The following is a 17,435-nucleotide window of genomic DNA, read 5'->3' as shown; positions in this document are numbered from 1 at the left end:
ATTTTGATATGAAAATTTTAAAATACCATTTGACATAATGAGCCTTATAATAATCATTATAATTGTAAGTAAGGTTTTTTCTTTGATAAGAATTATTATTAGTAAGGGTTTCGAAAAAGGCTGTTATAATGAGATAATTCATTATTTAAAATCTTGCTTGCGCAAGAAGAGCCACCAACATCAACAATTATTATCTAAATTTATCATTTTGCTCAACATAAAAGCCATTTATTCATCAGTTAGCATAAAGGCAAGCAAGAGCACTCATTGGAAACTTATACGTGCAAATATAGACATCTAGTACAGCAATATCATCCTAGTCTACTGCCTAAGTGGCATGTAGCTTGTTTCCTTCTTAGTACATCTTAAATTAGTATGCTTAAGATCTTGTGGTAGGTAACATGTTGGTTGGCTTGTGACTAGGGTGTTTAGCCTTGGTATAATGAGTCATGTGAATGGAGATGGAGCAAGAAGCATTACATGAAGCCATCTATTCATTCAAGTGTGGCACACCTAGCCGTAGCTCCTTTTTTTTTTCTTTTTCTTTTCGGTTAATTATTAGCTTGCTTCCTTCTTAGTACACCATAGTGGAGTGTACTTGAGATCCTATGGCGATAAACTTGTCGATGCATCTAATCAGGAATGACAATTAGAGTGGAGGAACCTTGACAGGTATAGATGAATGGATTACATGATCGGGGATGGAGCGAGTACCAACATAGAGCTATCTATTTTTAAAAAGTATCACACACATCTAGAGGGAACAACAGTACTCTCCCTGACTAACTAGCGACACTTAACCTGCAGTGGTGCTATAGTAGCCTAAATTTGAACCTACTCTTACTAAAAAATATAGATTAGATTTTGTATCCATCTTTAAGTAAGAAATAGCTAAGGCATCACTAAGCACTTGCTCCGATGATACCATCTTTGCCACTCGAACAAAACGACAATCCAATTCGATCTCGAGGGATGGATCATGGGATGAAGATCGTATAGGAAGTTAGGATTAGCCCCACCTAATTTAAACGAGAAAAGAAATAGCCGGGGTTCCGCATCCGTCCAGGAACACCAATTTTTTTTTAAAAAAATTCTTCCTTGTTTGTACCCCCATAATACCATATACGGTCACACACACACACACAAAAAATTATGGAGCGGACAAGGCATCAGATCCGCTATAATACGTCCAACGGATACAGCTCACGGAGACCCGTACGGAACCCAGCACCTCATCCGATCTTTCCCGCGCTGGTTAACTAATTTCAGCCACCGCCGGCAGGACCCACTACATGGCAGGGTGCAATTCTCATGTTGCATTGTCTGCTATAGCTGGGGCATATAACTAATGTTTTTAATACTGCATCCTATGTAAATTATCATTTATTAATTGTTTTTTCTTTTGACATCATTTATAAGTGGCTAGAGAGAGGATGTCTCCTGTGTTGGTGTGACTTAAGCAGTGATGTATTGGCATTGATTAAGATTTAGGGGCCCCTTTAGTGGATGCTTTTAGGGCACTTGTCAGGATTGAATGATGTTAGCTTGGTTCTTGGAAAAGTCTCTGGTGTTAGCTAAGCAAGGTCCATTAATGGATTATGCTAGAGCTTGCTTAAGGATTGGGTCCAAAGTCACCATCTACCTTGTCTCTTCATCTCAGGATGTGGTATTAAGTAGCCTAGTGAATTTATATTCAAGGAAATGGAGAGTGAAGTGTAGATGATTTAACAATTGTGGCTTGGACTTTTTACTTTTAAATGACACAACCATGTAAGATTGGACTTTTCTTAAAGTATTTCTAGATATGCTAAAGTAATATGATATTTTACTGTGTATATATATATATATTTTAAGCTATGATGTTATAGAATTGAAAAATTATTGATTAGATTAGATCCACCAACTTAGTGGTGCATCAGTTCAATAGCAAACCGCCAATATGCACATACATACTCGTATTGCTTAATTTTTTCTTCTTTTTCTTGTTTTCCCTTTTGTCCATACATGTTAATTTGCTATTGGACCGGTCCACTGCTAAGCTGGTGGACCTAGTCTAACCAATAATTTTTCTATAAAATTGAACAGTCATGGTGCAGTGAAAACTTTTTTCACTGTAGAACTCCTGTTAATTTTTTTTTTTTTTTAATGGTTGAAGGAGGCTGGGAAAGCAGCCACCTGTCCTTTATTGAAAAAAATGATATATATACAATGAATGTTACAAAGAGTCTAAAAAAGTAGTTACATCATTACCTTAAACGTCGAAAAAAATAAGTGAAAATCAATTCCTCTTAAAAGGCTCCTCATCCACTCAAACATTCAGACAGCTTTGTAAGTTTATTTCGGATCCTTGAGAATTCCATGATCATTTTGAAATTATGGAAGATGAATCAAAAAGAGAAAACATGCAAAGCTTGCTCGTCAACTACAACGATGGAGGTGCACTTGTTGAGAAATATCTGAGAATTTCTTTCTCTCCAACAAGTTCAGGTAACTCCTATTAGAACTCATTCACAATTACGTGATTGTAATTTAAGCAGAAGTTCTCCAATATTAGCATTTACTATGTTACATAATCACCAACGTGGTGCATCCTACTTGTTATTTAAGTAGCAAGGCTGAGATAGAAGAACATTTATTGTTGCTTAATTAGGGTGCTGCTTTATGTAGTAGCAATAGGAAATGGATCATATGCGATCGTGGTATATATGGTCATTGTAGAATGCAGGCTATATGAATTGTTACATAAAAAGATGTAGGTGCAAGGTATATAGAAAAGGTTATCAAGAGATGCATCAAATGAAGGTGTGAACTCAAATGATGCATTAGGGTCTACAAAAAGTGAACTAGAATGAAGTGGTCACTGAGCCATGAAGGGGAAACCAAAAGATATTAGCATACCGCGGTTCAATTCCTAAGTATGCTAACTTTCCTTCAAACAAGAACAAGCATAAAAGTCCTAGCAAGGCTGACAACTGTACTCCGTAGAAGGTCAAAAGAATAGTAAGTTTTGCTCATGACATTGGTGTTCAAGTTATATGGTTCGCGGTATACTGTGATGTTAGTGTTCAAAATATGCACAATGCAGTAAATATTACTAGATTTATCAAATGTATTTTAACATATTTAATCCAATAAATTTAAGTCATTTTCTTTTAATTTTCTTGCTTGACCAAATTTACAACCTTAGCGTTCTGTTAATTTGAATCACATGTGTAAGGTCAAATTGAAATAAACCACTTGAAATTTTGGTTAAAACCATATATAGTGGATGAATTTAAGGATATCACTACCACTGTGTCCTGCTTAAAACAATTGTTAAACTTCAATCTATTCAAGTTAACAAAAGCATCAACTATGCATCCTCAAATCCAATCATATACAACTAATATCGCTCGGTACTGTATTTTGTTTTTGGTTAAATTAACTTTTTGATGTTGTCTTGATACTTTTTTTTAAATAGTTCTAACGTAAAGTTTGTCCCTCCTAGATTCTCACTCATCTAAACTACATGAAAGCAAACTACAATCACCAAGAGGTGCTCAGGAATGTTTATTGCAGGTGAAATTGTACTAAATTTTTACCAGAAACTTAATGCTTCAGCTCCGAAAAAATTGCATGAAATTTTGTTTACTGGTACTCATAAAAAACGAGTAGTTTGACGCTTTCTTTCCCATCAAAAGGAATGGGGGAAAAAAAAAAAAACTATATACTAAGTATATGAATATGGAGATTAAAGCCAAACTTGAGAAAAGGCCATTACCATTTGAAATTGCTATGCAATTGCTTCTTAAGTAACTCCTAGACTTATCACTTGTCTATTCCTTGTACTTGTTTTCTTTCTTTTTTCTGAATACTTGTACATGGTGTCATACTAAAATCTCTTTGTGCATTTATTCAGCATTGCTAATTTTGTATTCTCTCTATCTCATTTCCTGTGAATCAAGGCCTGTTTAAAACTAATATGAAAGTAGTTTTCTTTTGAATACTTGGACCTGTTGCTTCCATTAAAGATTGCTTCAATAGTTAACATTATTTCTGTGGTGGTGACCAAGTCACTGTTTGCTAAAAAAATAGTTAACATTTCTGACATGAGTCAATGGTTAGGTATGCATGTGTGTGCGTGCATGTACGTGTGTGTTTTAGAGAGAGAGAGAGAGAGAGATAGGTTGATGGTTCAGTGGAAAGGTAAGTCCAAGACACCAGTTCAGTACTGCATAAAAAGGAGAGAGTTATCAATGAAGCAGTTACAAATGATTTCACATTGTTTGTCATTTCAAACTTACCTTGGATAGGAGCCAACGGCAAAATCGACCGTACATAATTGATACTAGATAGATATATAAGGCTTTCTGTTTACTTGACTTCACATCATCTGTTTTTTTTGTTTTTTTAAATAATAATAATTATTATAAAATGATTATTACAAATAACTAGCTCAGCATCTGTGCCAAACCCCACTTCTCCATGGCTCCACCCCACCAAAAAAAAAAAAAAACAAAAAAGCTGGGTTTGAAGATTACCATTTTCATTCATAGAACATGTTGGGAATGAAAAATTGATTTCTCTTCAATATCTTTTAGAATATTGATTGTTCCAAAAGCAAACCTATGTGTCAGTATCTGAAGCTGGCCAATTGAAAATGTACCTTAAGCAAAAGAAGTCTTTTAAATGAAAAAGAATATATAAATGCGTTCTTGATGGTGGATAAGTCCTTTGATTCAATCAAAAAGAGGACAAGTCTAACAATAAAGAACCTCCAATTTGAAGGTTCTGCTAGTTTCTCTTAATCCTAGGAGTGCATGTGCTGTAATGCACAGGCTCTCTCCCACACAAACTGTCTCCAAGGGTGGGTAAAAGAAAAGAGGCATCCAATGTAGCTGCTTTCCTTTTTCCTCTTTATTTCCTTCAGGTACAGAGGCAGTGTGCTTTCTTATCTTCCACTATTTCCTCATACTCTCTCCCATCTCTATGAGGAATCCTATGAACAAGCCCAGGAGCCGAAGACCCTTTTTATCTCCCACACCTAAAGGAAAAGAGTGCTGGAGCCACAAATGCCCCTCTTTACCACCTCTCTTTCTCAAAGGATTTTTAGCCAAAGATGACTCAAGAGTGGGCAGAGGGGGGCTTCAGCTTTTGGCCGTGCCTCTTTTTGTTCTGAAAAGTATCTAGCTCATGGTGTCGCTGTAGGACCCTGAATAATGTAGTCAAAAGTTGACATGATAACAGAATATTTGGAGATGGATGGTGTTCTTTTATGTGAATAGGAAGCAGTATACTCTTGCAAACCCTGTGGCACTTGGTGTCTGCTTCCGGGGCACTGTTTAGCTAGCGAGCAGGAAGTTGCCCAATCACTTGGTAGCACACTAGCTTCTTCTTAGCTTACGTCCTATCAAACCATGACAATAGCCAGCAAGCCTTATCCTACTATCTTTGGTTGGCTTCACTTATCACTCAGACCATTATAGTTCCTCAATTCATAATCTCAATATCCAGTTAAATTCATTAACTATCCTATAAGACGGCAAAATTTAAATTGCTGACCACTTAAGTGCATAGAATATTGCATTACAGAATTGCTGCGAATGATTCATTGTCTTCATTTGCATGAACAGTGAACACTTAAAGTCGATATGCTCTATGTTTTACTAGCGCGTCAAGATACATTGAAAGAAGATTATGGGAGTTAAAGTGAGCAGGGTAGATCTCATGATCCCCAATCATCTGAGCTTTAAATAGCCGATGCTCGTTTCTCCAATAAAAAGAAGAGAGATAGAAGTCTTCTGTTCAATCATTTGGAGCCACCATCTCCTTGTGAAACCCATGATCTCTTACTTTTGTTCGACTTTTCTTCCCTTTGTTCGCTGCCATGATAGTATGCAAATGCTGAAGACACTTTGATGTCTGTGCGGGACAGGGAGGAAAAGTAGTAGCTGATACCTATAACTTCATGGTTGGTGAAGAATGGGCTCTACAACAAAAGCATTTTTCCCTGGACTTTATTCCAATGTCACGAGGATTTATCGAATGCTGGTAAAAGACATTGTAAAGTAGCCTAGATCAGGATTTTCATTAGGCAAGTCCAAAGTAGGATTAAGTACGATTCCATGAATACGATAGTTCGTTGCATTGGATGCTTCAAGAAAGTCATATGGATTTATCTTCTAATCTTGGAACGTAAAGATGATTCTTTGGCCATGTTAAAAGCTATTGATCATTAAAGTTAATGACTTTGATTGCAGCTTTCTGCTTTAGGAATATCACCATGACATTATAAAACCACTGACATACTTGAGAAAATTCATGAGGCTTCTGATTTACCCAAAAATATGTGGGTCTAGAACAACAGGGTGGACATGGTTCATCAACTGCTTGTTATAGAAGGATCGTTGCAGCTAGAGACCAAACACTGAGAAAACTACAAACTTGCATGTAAAAAATCTACCGACCAACAGAGCCAATCCCTTTATATAGAATATCGAACATTCTGATAAGAAGACAGAAAAGTTTGAGCAGAGAGCAGTCTATTTAATCCAAATTTTCATCCTTGTATTTCTTGTTACAAATATTGCATGTTGAGGTACTACTGCTGTATTGTATTTGATGTGCCAAGAGTTGTAGAAAGGCATACTAAGAACAGTATCTAGTGAAATAGTGGTGACGACAGGTTATGTCACCCAGCAACAGCACATGAGATGGCATGTGGCTGTGAGGCTATTAAGATTCTGCAATGAATGCCTATGAAAACAATGGCAACCAGCACAAAATGCTGACAGAAAGTAGGAAGGACAATGGGAGTGATAAATTGGCTTGCAATGGCTTTGGTGTCCACAGCTACTCAATGATAGCTGCAATTAATGGCCCTTTGAAAACATCTTGTCCTCTGTTCAGTTGGGAGAACCATAACTAATATATTCCTTAACTACCACCAAAATGCCGGCACAAGTCTGTGGTTTCCCAAGCCTGTCAAATGACGAATGTAAGAAAAGTATTTGTGCGTGGGCTTGGGCCATACTTCCAACCTATCACGGATGAATCCAGTTTTAAATTGGATTGGGCATTGACATATATGAATGGCTTAGCAAGAATATGCATGAGCCATATATAATGAAGTTATACGACATCGTATATGCTTTTGGTGGTCAAACTTTTAATGAGCAAGTCTCTTTAACCACCTTACCATTTCTGGCAGAAGCCAAATTGTGCAAAGACACGAGAATATGGATTTGAATCCAACATGGTTTGGATTGGTTCTTATTCTTTTTATGATAAGAGGGGCTAAAAGGATTGGTTCTTAACTCCATCTAAGATGCTAGAAGCCTAGAACACCACCAACAATATAATCTTTTTCTTTTTTTTTTTAACCTAATACTAAAAGTGATGTAAAACCCAACCATGAGAAGAGGATAGCCTGTTGAAAATTTTTACCAGTAACCTGTTTGGATGCTCCATTATTTTGTTCATGGACAAATTCTTCAAAAACCCAAAAGATATAAGAAAATTAGCAATTAGAAGGAAGAATTTTGATGAAGCAAGGGAGCTTCAAGATCATGCAATCCTGCAAAATAAGAATTCTGCTTTCCTCTTTAAAGGATGATTTCCTGCATTCTTTTTCTTTTTTTTCAGGTTTCTGAGGTTAAAAGTGTCCTTAAATGAGGGAAAAAAAAATCAAAGTAAGGAAGACAATCAAAGATGTCCTTAAATTTAAAGCCCAAAACAAAAAGCCCGGCAAACAAACAGCCCGGCAAACAAAAAGCCCAAAACAAGAAGCTCCAAATAAGAAGGGTGACGCTTGTGAACCCACGTGGAAAGTGGAAACCATAGGGAGTACCGCGGTAGTACACCGATAGCACGCCCAGATGAGCCTCCTCTGTTCGCGCTCCATCAGTGCCCCTCCCCCGTCTTCTCTGGCCTGCTCGCTGAAACCCTCGAGAAGACGAAAACCTCAGCTATTTCCCTCCATTACTCCTCTCGTTCGCTCGCGTTTGATCCGTTCCTCGGCTCCCTTCACGCCTTTGTCTCCTTCGAAATCTGTCTCCCTCGAGACCTTCATCGATCCCCCGAGAGCGGCATGGCAGCAGCCACAGTACGTGTATCCCGATCCGATCCCCGAATTCGCCATTGCCGTAAGTTATTCTACTTTCTGGTTCCTCCCTATTCGCTCTCATTCTCGTTTTCTTCCATTTTCGGTGGATTCCTGTCTGGATTTGGGTTTTGGTACTTGTTTCATTTCCTTGAATTTTCCAGGAGACGCAGAAGTTCGAACGCGAGATTCGGAAGAAACTTTTGAAGAACAAGGAGACTTTTGGCGATGACATCGATGCGGTCGTGAAGGTCTGCGCTGAGGTCAGTGATGATATTCCTGCTAAGATTTATGACTCTTTGTTTGGTTTTTTTAGTGAACTATCCAGCTTGTTTTCAAAAGATGATCTTGGTTATAAAATCTAGTCTTTTTCACCTGTTCTTTTGTGGAATTGATAGGCTGTGAGGTGCTCATTGTTTTTGCCTCTTCATCTTCTTTTTGTTTTTCCTTCAACAAGATAAAATATTGATTTGTAGATGTTTCTGACAAGTAACCTTACGATAAGAATGGAACTTGTGTTGCAGTTTTTCAAGTATAACAGCATGGAGTATCACTTAGTTAACTTGCACTTGTTGAAATTGGTTGTTAAAATAATATTGTCAGGGATTCTGAGTCAATGGCAAAAACTAAAAAAAAAAAAAAAAAAAAAAAAAAAACCTACTCTAACTCGATAAAATGAGACAATTTTCCATGGGGATAGTGTTGTTATGCATCAACTAGCATGCACTATCAGTAGCAGCTAAGCGTTTGTTAGTCCCCTTCTTTTGTTAGGCCTTGTTCATTACTCATTATAATGCACCTTCACCTTGGTTAATACCTCCAAATTACTAAAATGTGCACTGATATGCAGGATATGCCTTCTAGCATCAGCCATCTTCTCTTGTAAAATATCTGCCATTGCTGATTGGTTTCAATAAATATGTTAGGAAACTTGATCTTCACTGCTGACTGTAAGGTAAAGGAATTCAAATTCCGAAATACCCAAGAGTTATGGATTTTGTGGCATCTTATGAAAGAATCATCATGTGTCAGGAAACAACAAGTTGGCTCCTGAAATCCCTATCAAATTTTGTAGCTCAATGATTGACTTTACATTAAATTTTTATGAGGTCATGAAAGTTGCTAGGCTTCATTTTTCTCCATTTGTTTCCTCTATAATTGCAAAATAGGACTCTTCGTTTAATAAATAATCATACTCATTAGCGTGAGTGCAAGATATGCAAGATCCAATATTTCAAAGAGATGCTAATTAAATGCATATTAAGGATTATGAGTAATGGATTTGTTTGCCGAGGGATGAACGAATACTTGTTATGATAAGGGACAACCACAGCTTTGATGATTTGGTCCATAATAATGAGTGGTTGATCAAAAAATAGACGTGGGTTTCCCTCTAAAAAGAGGTTCAACATGTTGAAGTTTAGTTCCAGCTAATACCTTAAACTTCTGACCACACAGTAGTTGATTCTTGCCGTAGTCCATGTTTAATTGATTTGTGAATCTAAGCAGCTGATTAGTTTAGAAATATATATATGTATATGATGTTGAGAAAATAATCTTGCCTTAGATTTAAGTAGATTATAGCTGCCTTCTAAGTTTCAATTTCTAACCTGAGACTATGATAAAGAAATGGTATCTCAGGTTTTTCTAATGCTCCTAACCTAGAGATTCTTCAAAAATGAAGGAAGAAAAGAAACTCTAACAACTTACAATGGAATCAAAATTTAGATTTTCGTACTGCCTCATTTCGAAAGACACCAAATTGACTCTGAGACGCTCTCCTAATAATATTTCTAGTTAAAAGGTGCTTCCCATAATCAGAAAAGTCCTAAGCCTCCTAAAAATAGCATTCCTGATACCATTATATTCTTAATAGAAGTGGAAACATTAAAAGACATGAGAAGGCCTTAAAGGAACCTTCCCATAGTCAGAGAAGCCCAAGCTTCCTCATCAGGAATCCTATCATCACTCAAACTCCTATAGAGAGTAGGAAACTAAAGTTCTTAAGTGGAGAACTCCTGCATGAAAGATTGCTAAATGAAGAACTAATGCATAGACCTATGCAAAATCAGCCCATCCCATGTTCTCAAAATCATAGTCCTTGTTCCCTTCTCATTTTCTGATAGTCGTCAATATCTTTTTCATTGGATTAGCTTGTGTTCAGAGATGCTGAGTCAGATATTTCCTTTGATGGTTTACTTACGAATTGGTTTTTTTGACGATAAATAGCTCTTGCTGTTCCCTACCTCCACGAGAATATGATAACTGCACCATTTCCCTTTTCCCCATGTATGAATATAAACCCAAAATTATTCTTTATCTTTCACCACAAGCTACAATCTGCCACGATCTCATTGTCGTATTATCCCTCTAGAATGGGATTCAGCCCTTGGATCTAAGTGTCTATTTCTGTCTTTCCTTATAGACCTTCTATTCTTCAAACTCACTAACCCATTCTAAAACCTCATCCTTCACATTAGGTTATGAGCATTGCTGCCAACTCCGTCTTGTTTGACAAAGCATTGTAAGTTTTGACTGGAGCCATGATACCTGAATCTTTGATGTCAACAGTATCTTTGATCTCTGGCACCTCCTTAGGGTCTTTACAACTGATTCTTCATCCTGGTACAGCAGCTCATCACGTTGGATATGTGGAAGACTAGCTTGTGCACAAGTTCTGCAGAAAGATTGTCATCAATACTTCTTTCCTAGGTTGCATTATTCATATTTAGTTTCTTAATTCATTATTTGGATTATATTTCTCATTGCAAGGATGGAAGGCCAGATCACATGTTCCCAAAAATCTCTTTTAAATTTTGTCTAGTAGGTTAGCTTTAGCTGTTCTGGCAGCAAATGACAATTTATATAATATGTTAGGCTTTGGCTCAAAGAACTAAGAAATAGACATTGATAGCTAGTTTGATTCAAGGGGAAGAGTATATGGGCATAGTCATATAAAATATGTAAAGATGCACCAAATCTTAGTTAAGCAAGCTCAAAAAAAAAGACATTGGTTGCGAGTTTGATTTTGAGGAGAAGAAGCTAGGGGCATAGTCATATAAAACATATAAAGAATGCGACAACTCTGAGTTAAACAAACATAATTGATTTCTTAAGCATTTTCTGAATCCTCACATTGTGTGGTATAATAACCTACTGGTAATATTTATTATATTATGTGCTTCATAATATGTAAAGCAGCACCTACCTATACTATTATCCCTCTAAATCTTTTGAGGGTTTTATTTCCTGCTCTTACGTGCGATTCACTCTTGTGCCCATCGCCAATTAAAACTAAGAGTAAGAACAAGGAAAATCTGATGTTTGTTAAGAAATCTAGAAGGGGGAAGATAATGAGGAGACCAGCAAGGAGGTAAAATTGGAAGGGTGGTCTTGATACTAGTCTATTGCAACGAGGAGTGTGGGTTTCAGTTTCAGAGTTTGGTATGATAAGTTAAGTGAAGCCTTCAGAAGAATGCAAATTATTTGTTGACATTTTAAAGATGCCTTACTGTTGTGCCAAGGCCCGCCCTCTACTCATTTTGGTTAGTAGATGCCGAAAAATATGCTGGTTAATTTGCATCTTCTCCCTACGCGCTCAACTTTACATATAGTAAAAGATTCTGCAGAGTAGAAGCATGGGCTACTCGTTTTTTACTTCCTAGGATTTTTTGTGATTCTTTTCAATGTCTTGTGAAATGAATCAATATGCACCTTTGCAGCAAAAGTAAGAGACTGCGTAAACTTGAGGGCCCATAATTTCTATGTGTACTTAAATGTTTTTCCTTATCAGTGAAGCATGTATCAATTCACCTTTATAAGTTTTGAATTATGTGCAAAACTTCCCACTCTTGCATCTGGAATACTTTTATTATCTTGGCTTCAGCTTCTTTTTTTTACAAATATGACAACTTGAAAGATTTTGATGTAGGGGTGAAAGTGGACCGGATAATATCTGTCCAGATCCATTTTTATATCCGAATTTATTTGGATATGGATAGAAATTTGAGCATTTGACTAATATCCATATATGTATTCATATCTGTTAAAGAAAAATGGATATGAATATGGATAGACAATTATTCGGTCCGTATCTAAATATCCAATTCTATTTGTAACCTTATTTAATTTAACATATCACTTAGGAAGTTTTAAAGAAAATATATAATCACATTAACATGCTATTAATTTAATTTACTATCTATTTAGTAATATCTTTGATTCTGTGGTCATTAAATTTAATCATCCGACTTATAGCCGTGTTTATATCTATACTTCCGGTATTCGATTTGTACCCATATTCATTTAAAATAAATATGGACATGAAGTTTTATATCTGATTAATATCCATATCTATATTCATCAAACAAAACAAATATGGATATTGATATAGTGAGATCCGATCCAATTTCAGCCCTATTTTGATGAGTGTGAGCAGCGGCCAGAAATGCCTGCCAGCTATAAAAATGTTTTGTTCCTCGAATATTAAAGCACTAGACACTGTGTGATATCCTGATATTACGGAACTATGCATTAGAAATAGACCTGTGAAACATATAATTGCTTGGAAATACGAGCAAAGTGCTAGTTCTATGATAAAAAATAATAAAATCCCAAACAGTAATTATTTTCCAATTGGAGATTAATTTCTACTGAAAAGAATCAAGTTATATGCTGAATGTAGCATGTGAAACCTTTTTTATTCTGAAAGTACTATTAGATCATTCACATTATTTAAGATTTTACAAATATGAAAAAGGCTCAGAAAATTCACTAGAACATTGGCACTGGTGTCAAGTAACTTTCTAAGAGAAACAAAAACCAACTAGTCCGTGAGACTCTTAGATTTCCAGAGATGAGATATATGTCAATACATTTTAATTTTTCAAAATCATGTTGCTTATATTGTTCATCAGATGATATGTGGACCTCTTTCTTTTACCCCTTGTACCATACCCATTTGTTTTTATGGGCTTCCTGTTCCTTTTGCTTTCTTTGATTATCTTTTATGGTTACCAGTCTGGATTGTGATCCATGGTCTGGACCACTAAAGCAATTATACACTGCAGTTTACTCCATATGCTCATGACTGAGGGCCAAGCTATGTGGTTGTGTCGCCACAGTATGACCACCTGATTATAAAGCCATTTCTAATGGTATTTGTTTCATATGTTGGATGTAGAAAAAAGGTAGATTCATATGTCCACAATGATCCATAAATCCTCAATGCAACGTTTTGCAGTATGTTGGTATGATCAACAAGGCAGTTACATGTTGATAGATTGGCTTAACTACATTATTCAGCTGATTTTCATTCTACTTCTCTGCTTCCTTCTGAAATAAGGACTCTTCTTCTGGCTGACAGATCAGGAGTTCAATTTCCATGAGGTCAGTTACATGATGCATCCCCCCAGCACCCTTCTAACCGAAAAAAAAAGAAGAGGCAGTTACATGATGTCGGAATAAAATAATGCAAACTAAAGCCATATACCATTCAGTTCAGAGAGCTCCCATAAAAATGGTTTATACATTGTGTTGTGTAACATGTGAATTGGTCCTTATAGATACACCCCTTTGCTTAAAAACCAAAGTTCCAAGTTCAAGTTTTGGGTGGTGCATCCCCAAGATTTTTGACTTGGGAGATTATAATATGGGTGGGACTTCCTCCTCTGTCTCTCTCTCTCTCTCAAAAAAAAAAGGGAAAAAAAGCAGCGTGACCTAGTTGCCTAGTTGCAGTTTGTGGAGATGATTAATTTCTGAGAATTCTGAGTACCAGTTTGTTGATATTCATTGCAGATGTTTTGATTGTTTTGTCATAAATGTTCAGTTAGTGCACTTCTGAGGCCAATGGTATTTGATACCAAAGAAGTAGGCATCTGGTTGGGTAACATGTGATGTTTGGCAATTTGAAATTGTGACTTGAATTAGGTGAACCTTGCCATGCCCCGTTGTTTTGTGCTATCATCAGTAACATGCTTCTCTCAACTGCCACATGGCAAGAGTATGTGATACACCACACGCAGCTCTCCAATTCTTTGACTTGTTGAAATGGACTTCTTTTTAATCCAAAAACATATTAGGAATCACATGTTCATTCTTTGATTAAAATGCATCTAGAAATTTTAGTTGATATCCGAAGAATTTGATTGTTTCTTCCCAGCATATGTTGTCAGTGCACTTCATAAGCCACCAGAAAAAATTCATTGCGTAAGCATTGTTGAGCTTGAGGTTAGCAAAGCTTGAGCAATATCATGGTTGCCCAGTCAAAACCTTGTTCCATCAGAGATATAATAATAAATGGGTTATGTATTTATTGCATGAGATTCTCACCTCCATGGCAATTTGCAATGTTTGAGAATTGTATTGTTGGTTTTAGTTGTACTGTGGTAAGTGATGTGACCTTTATGAAATGCCTCATTGGGCATCTAGAATTAGAGCATCTGTTGTATTTATCATTAGATTGTGACATGCATTATTCTTCAAACAATATCATAAATCCTGACGAAATTATTCTAAATGGGATTATTGGGAGATTGTTTAAGAATAACGAAGTTACTCTGAAAGGGAGTTGAAGTTCTCTGGAATAGAATTTTAATGATTCATTCATATTGTCTAATTTGATGATAGCTCATAACGTCTTTGATTTTCTTCATGTTGGGATCTTCTGTCGAGATCTAGATTACTTTTATACAAAACCATCAAAATCTAACAAGCTTGATTTTGCTCACGGTTTCTAGATATTCAATGACTTCTTGCACAAGGAATATGGAGGTCCAGGGACGCTCCTGGTGGAGCCTTTCACGGATATGCTGCTCGCACTCAAGGAGAAGAAACTCCCAGGGGCTCCAGTGGCAGCAAGGGCAGCTCTGCTGTGGGCGCAAAACTATGTAGACCAGGACTGGGACATCTGGACCTCCCAACATTCCAAATGAGAATTTGAGGTAGATTCTAGATGATTTCCTTAAAAACTTGCCGTTCTCTTGTGAACTTTACCAAATTATTGTTACGATATTGATTGACCTCTGACCGTAAATCTCTCAGGAGAAGTTAATCACATGTTTTCAAAATCTGTAACTGTTCTCTCTTTCACACACACGCACGCACACACACACACACAAAGAAAAAGAAAAAGAAAAAAAAAAGGGACCTATTTTGTCATTGCCAAGACTGTTCTTTCTTTGCCTATGTGCTGCGACTACAAATTACCCGTTTAATTGCCCAATTGCAACATTTCACAATACATATAAACTAGTAGGCGGCAGCTTTTACAACCTCCGAATTCATCAAAAAAAAAAAAAAAAAAACTAATTCGAGTCTGCTTTTTAATAGGGATGAAAAGAGTATGTACGGTATCATAATATTGTTGCGTATCATGATTTCCATAGGAGTACGAGGGGAAACCCAACTTCATTTCCAATACTCTAGTGATTACATCACGAAACGTTATTCAAGTCTTTACAGAGACTTCCCTTTTGCTGTAACTTTTTCCTGTAGTATGACTTCCAATGTGAATTTCTTCATTTTGAGGCACTTGGAGAATCTTCTGGCACGCCAACCACAGGAACTAACCATCTCATGACTGGCTACCTATCGGAAAGTCTATCCATTCTGGTCTTTTCATTATAACAACAACATAAGAAGCTTAAACATTTTATCAGCTTCCAACTTCAGATATGCTCTTCAATGAAGGACGCCACTGTCTGGCCCTCCCGGCCGGCTGTGTGCTGCTCTGCTGTCGCTCTCTCTCCAGCTTTGCCCCCTGAGACATTCAAAGCGATGCAGAGTTTTCAGAACAGAACCTCAGCACCATTAACTCTAGAATTTTTCCATAGTTCTACTGATGCATTTCATTCACTCACACACAAAGGCTTACCTTGTTGATCCCACAAAGGCTTACCTTGTTGGATCAAATCTCTCTTCTTTGACCTTCCCTTCATTTCTCATAGGCTTTTTGATTCTAGTTAGAAGGGTCTATGTTAGATGGAAACAGATCCTTAAAGGTATCTTACTCCTGATGGGTTGACGGTGGAAATATAGTTATTTGTTTTCTTCACCTGAACCTTTGAGGGTTGCTTTGCCTTTACGTACGACAACATGAACCAGAATCGGATTTACCTGATTTATACACTCTGAATCAAGCTGTCTTCCCTCATCAAAAACTTCCTTATGGCCATCTGTTCTACTCTGCAGCTGCTTCTGCCTCTGCTCCTCCTCCTCCTGTTTCTTGATCAACTCGGACTGTGTCTTCTTCATCTTCTCATATTTCCTTGCTCGAATAGCCTTCGTTACCTCTGATCAAGGACAATCATAAAAGCACACCAAACTTGAATCACTCGACGTATCAAAAGCTATGGACTTAGAAGGGAGTTGGAGGATGGGATGTGGTAGAACCTTGTGAGGTGATGAGGCGATAGACTTGGCCGAACAGGAGCATGTCCTTGGGCTTGAGGAGCCTCACGCGAGTTACCCGCACGCTGCCCCCGTCCTCGCGCTGCTCCTTGGAGAGGCAGAGGGTGACGAGGGCCACGTGGTGACCGGGGTTGCTTCGCATGACTTCCTCCGCACTCGTTGGCCAATACAGCCTCTCCACCCTCCCTCCCGGATGCTGGATCACCACCGTTGCCGCCTCTGTCGCCTGACAATTCCCCATCTCTCTCTCTCTCTCTCTCTGTGTGTGTGTGTGAGAGATGGTGGTGGTCGCGTTGGTGCAGACGCAATGAAGAATGGAAGAAGGGGGGTAAGGAAGGAGGGAGGAAGCCTTCAACCACTTATGTGCTCATTTGCAGGCGTGCACAGTATTAATTATAATAGAGCCTCGTGTGAACGGCCACGTGGTCGGACGTTAGTGGACGGAGTGGTGCAAACGGTAAGCGTGAGGCTCTTCTGGTAAAGGGCGTGTGGGTCCTACTCCACCAGGACGATAGAGATGATGGATGGATGGATGGATGGATGGATGAAACCTCGTTGGTTTTTTTGCCATACCGCGTGATGGGATGGGATGGGATGGAATGGAATGGGAGGAAAAGGCTCATCTTCTTCTGCGGTGGTGACCCCACTGGCTCTCTGGTGGGAGAGCGTTCTTTTGAGTTTGGGCTCCGGGAATCGAGCAAATCGAGCTGGCACTGTTTCTGCGTCTTCTGTTTCTTTGCTCATCGTTATCAAACAGTAGACAGGGTTCAAAGGGTCGGCAAAGCATAGCCTCAAGAGTCAGGCGCACGAATTACAATGTACCTTCTAGGTCACGTGGATGACGTTGGTGCGTGATAACCGGTGGTCTGATTTGAATCGGTGATTCCGAGATCCTCGATACTGTTTAAGGTATTTTAGTATATCGGAGTTTGGGTGAACAGGACCC

General features: G+C 37.8%; 2 protein-coding genes across 3 annotated transcripts; one reads left to right on the top strand and one right to left on the bottom strand.

The window, feature by feature from the left end:
- The first annotated feature begins 7,800 nt into the window (after positions 1 to 7,800).
- Positions 7,801 to 15,147, top strand: LOC105050301 (protein PLASTID REDOX INSENSITIVE 2, chloroplastic). Its single transcript, XM_010930262.4, has 3 exons — positions 7,801 to 8,123; positions 8,245 to 8,343; positions 14,818 to 15,147. The coding sequence occupies exons 1-3, from the start codon at positions 7,857 to 7,859 to the stop codon at positions 15,010 to 15,012; spliced, it is 561 nt and encodes a 186-aa protein (XP_010928564.1). The 5' UTR covers positions 7,801 to 7,856; the 3' UTR covers positions 15,013 to 15,147.
- Positions 15,148 to 15,468: 321 nt separating this feature from the next.
- LOC105050302 (uncharacterized) lies at positions 15,469 to 16,857 on the bottom strand. Of its 2 annotated transcripts, none has more exons than XR_012143419.1 (3): positions 16,472 to 16,857; positions 15,954 to 16,371; positions 15,469 to 15,839 (listed from the first exon to the last, which is right to left on the bottom strand). XR_012143419.1 is itself a non-coding variant. In XM_010930263.3 (3 exons), the coding sequence occupies exons 1-3, from the start codon at positions 16,728 to 16,730 to the stop codon at positions 15,735 to 15,737; spliced, it is 540 nt and encodes a 179-aa protein (XP_010928565.1). In that variant the 5' UTR covers positions 16,731 to 16,855; the 3' UTR covers positions 15,469 to 15,734. The 2 variants fall into 2 exon arrangements, 1 of the variants encoding a protein (XP_010928565.1); XM_010930263.3 differs by having other exon boundaries at positions 16,196 to 16,371; positions 16,472 to 16,855.
- Between the last annotated feature and the right edge of the window lie 578 nt (positions 16,858 to 17,435).

This window comes from Elaeis guineensis, chromosome 8 (genome assembly GCF_000442705.2).
Source record: "Elaeis guineensis isolate ETL-2024a chromosome 8, EG11, whole genome shotgun sequence".
In the NCBI taxonomy this organism is placed as follows: Eukaryota; Viridiplantae; Streptophyta; class Magnoliopsida; order Arecales; family Arecaceae; genus Elaeis; species Elaeis guineensis.
Note: the sequence above shows the minus strand (reverse complement) of the source record. Positions and strands in the feature narration are given on the sequence as shown.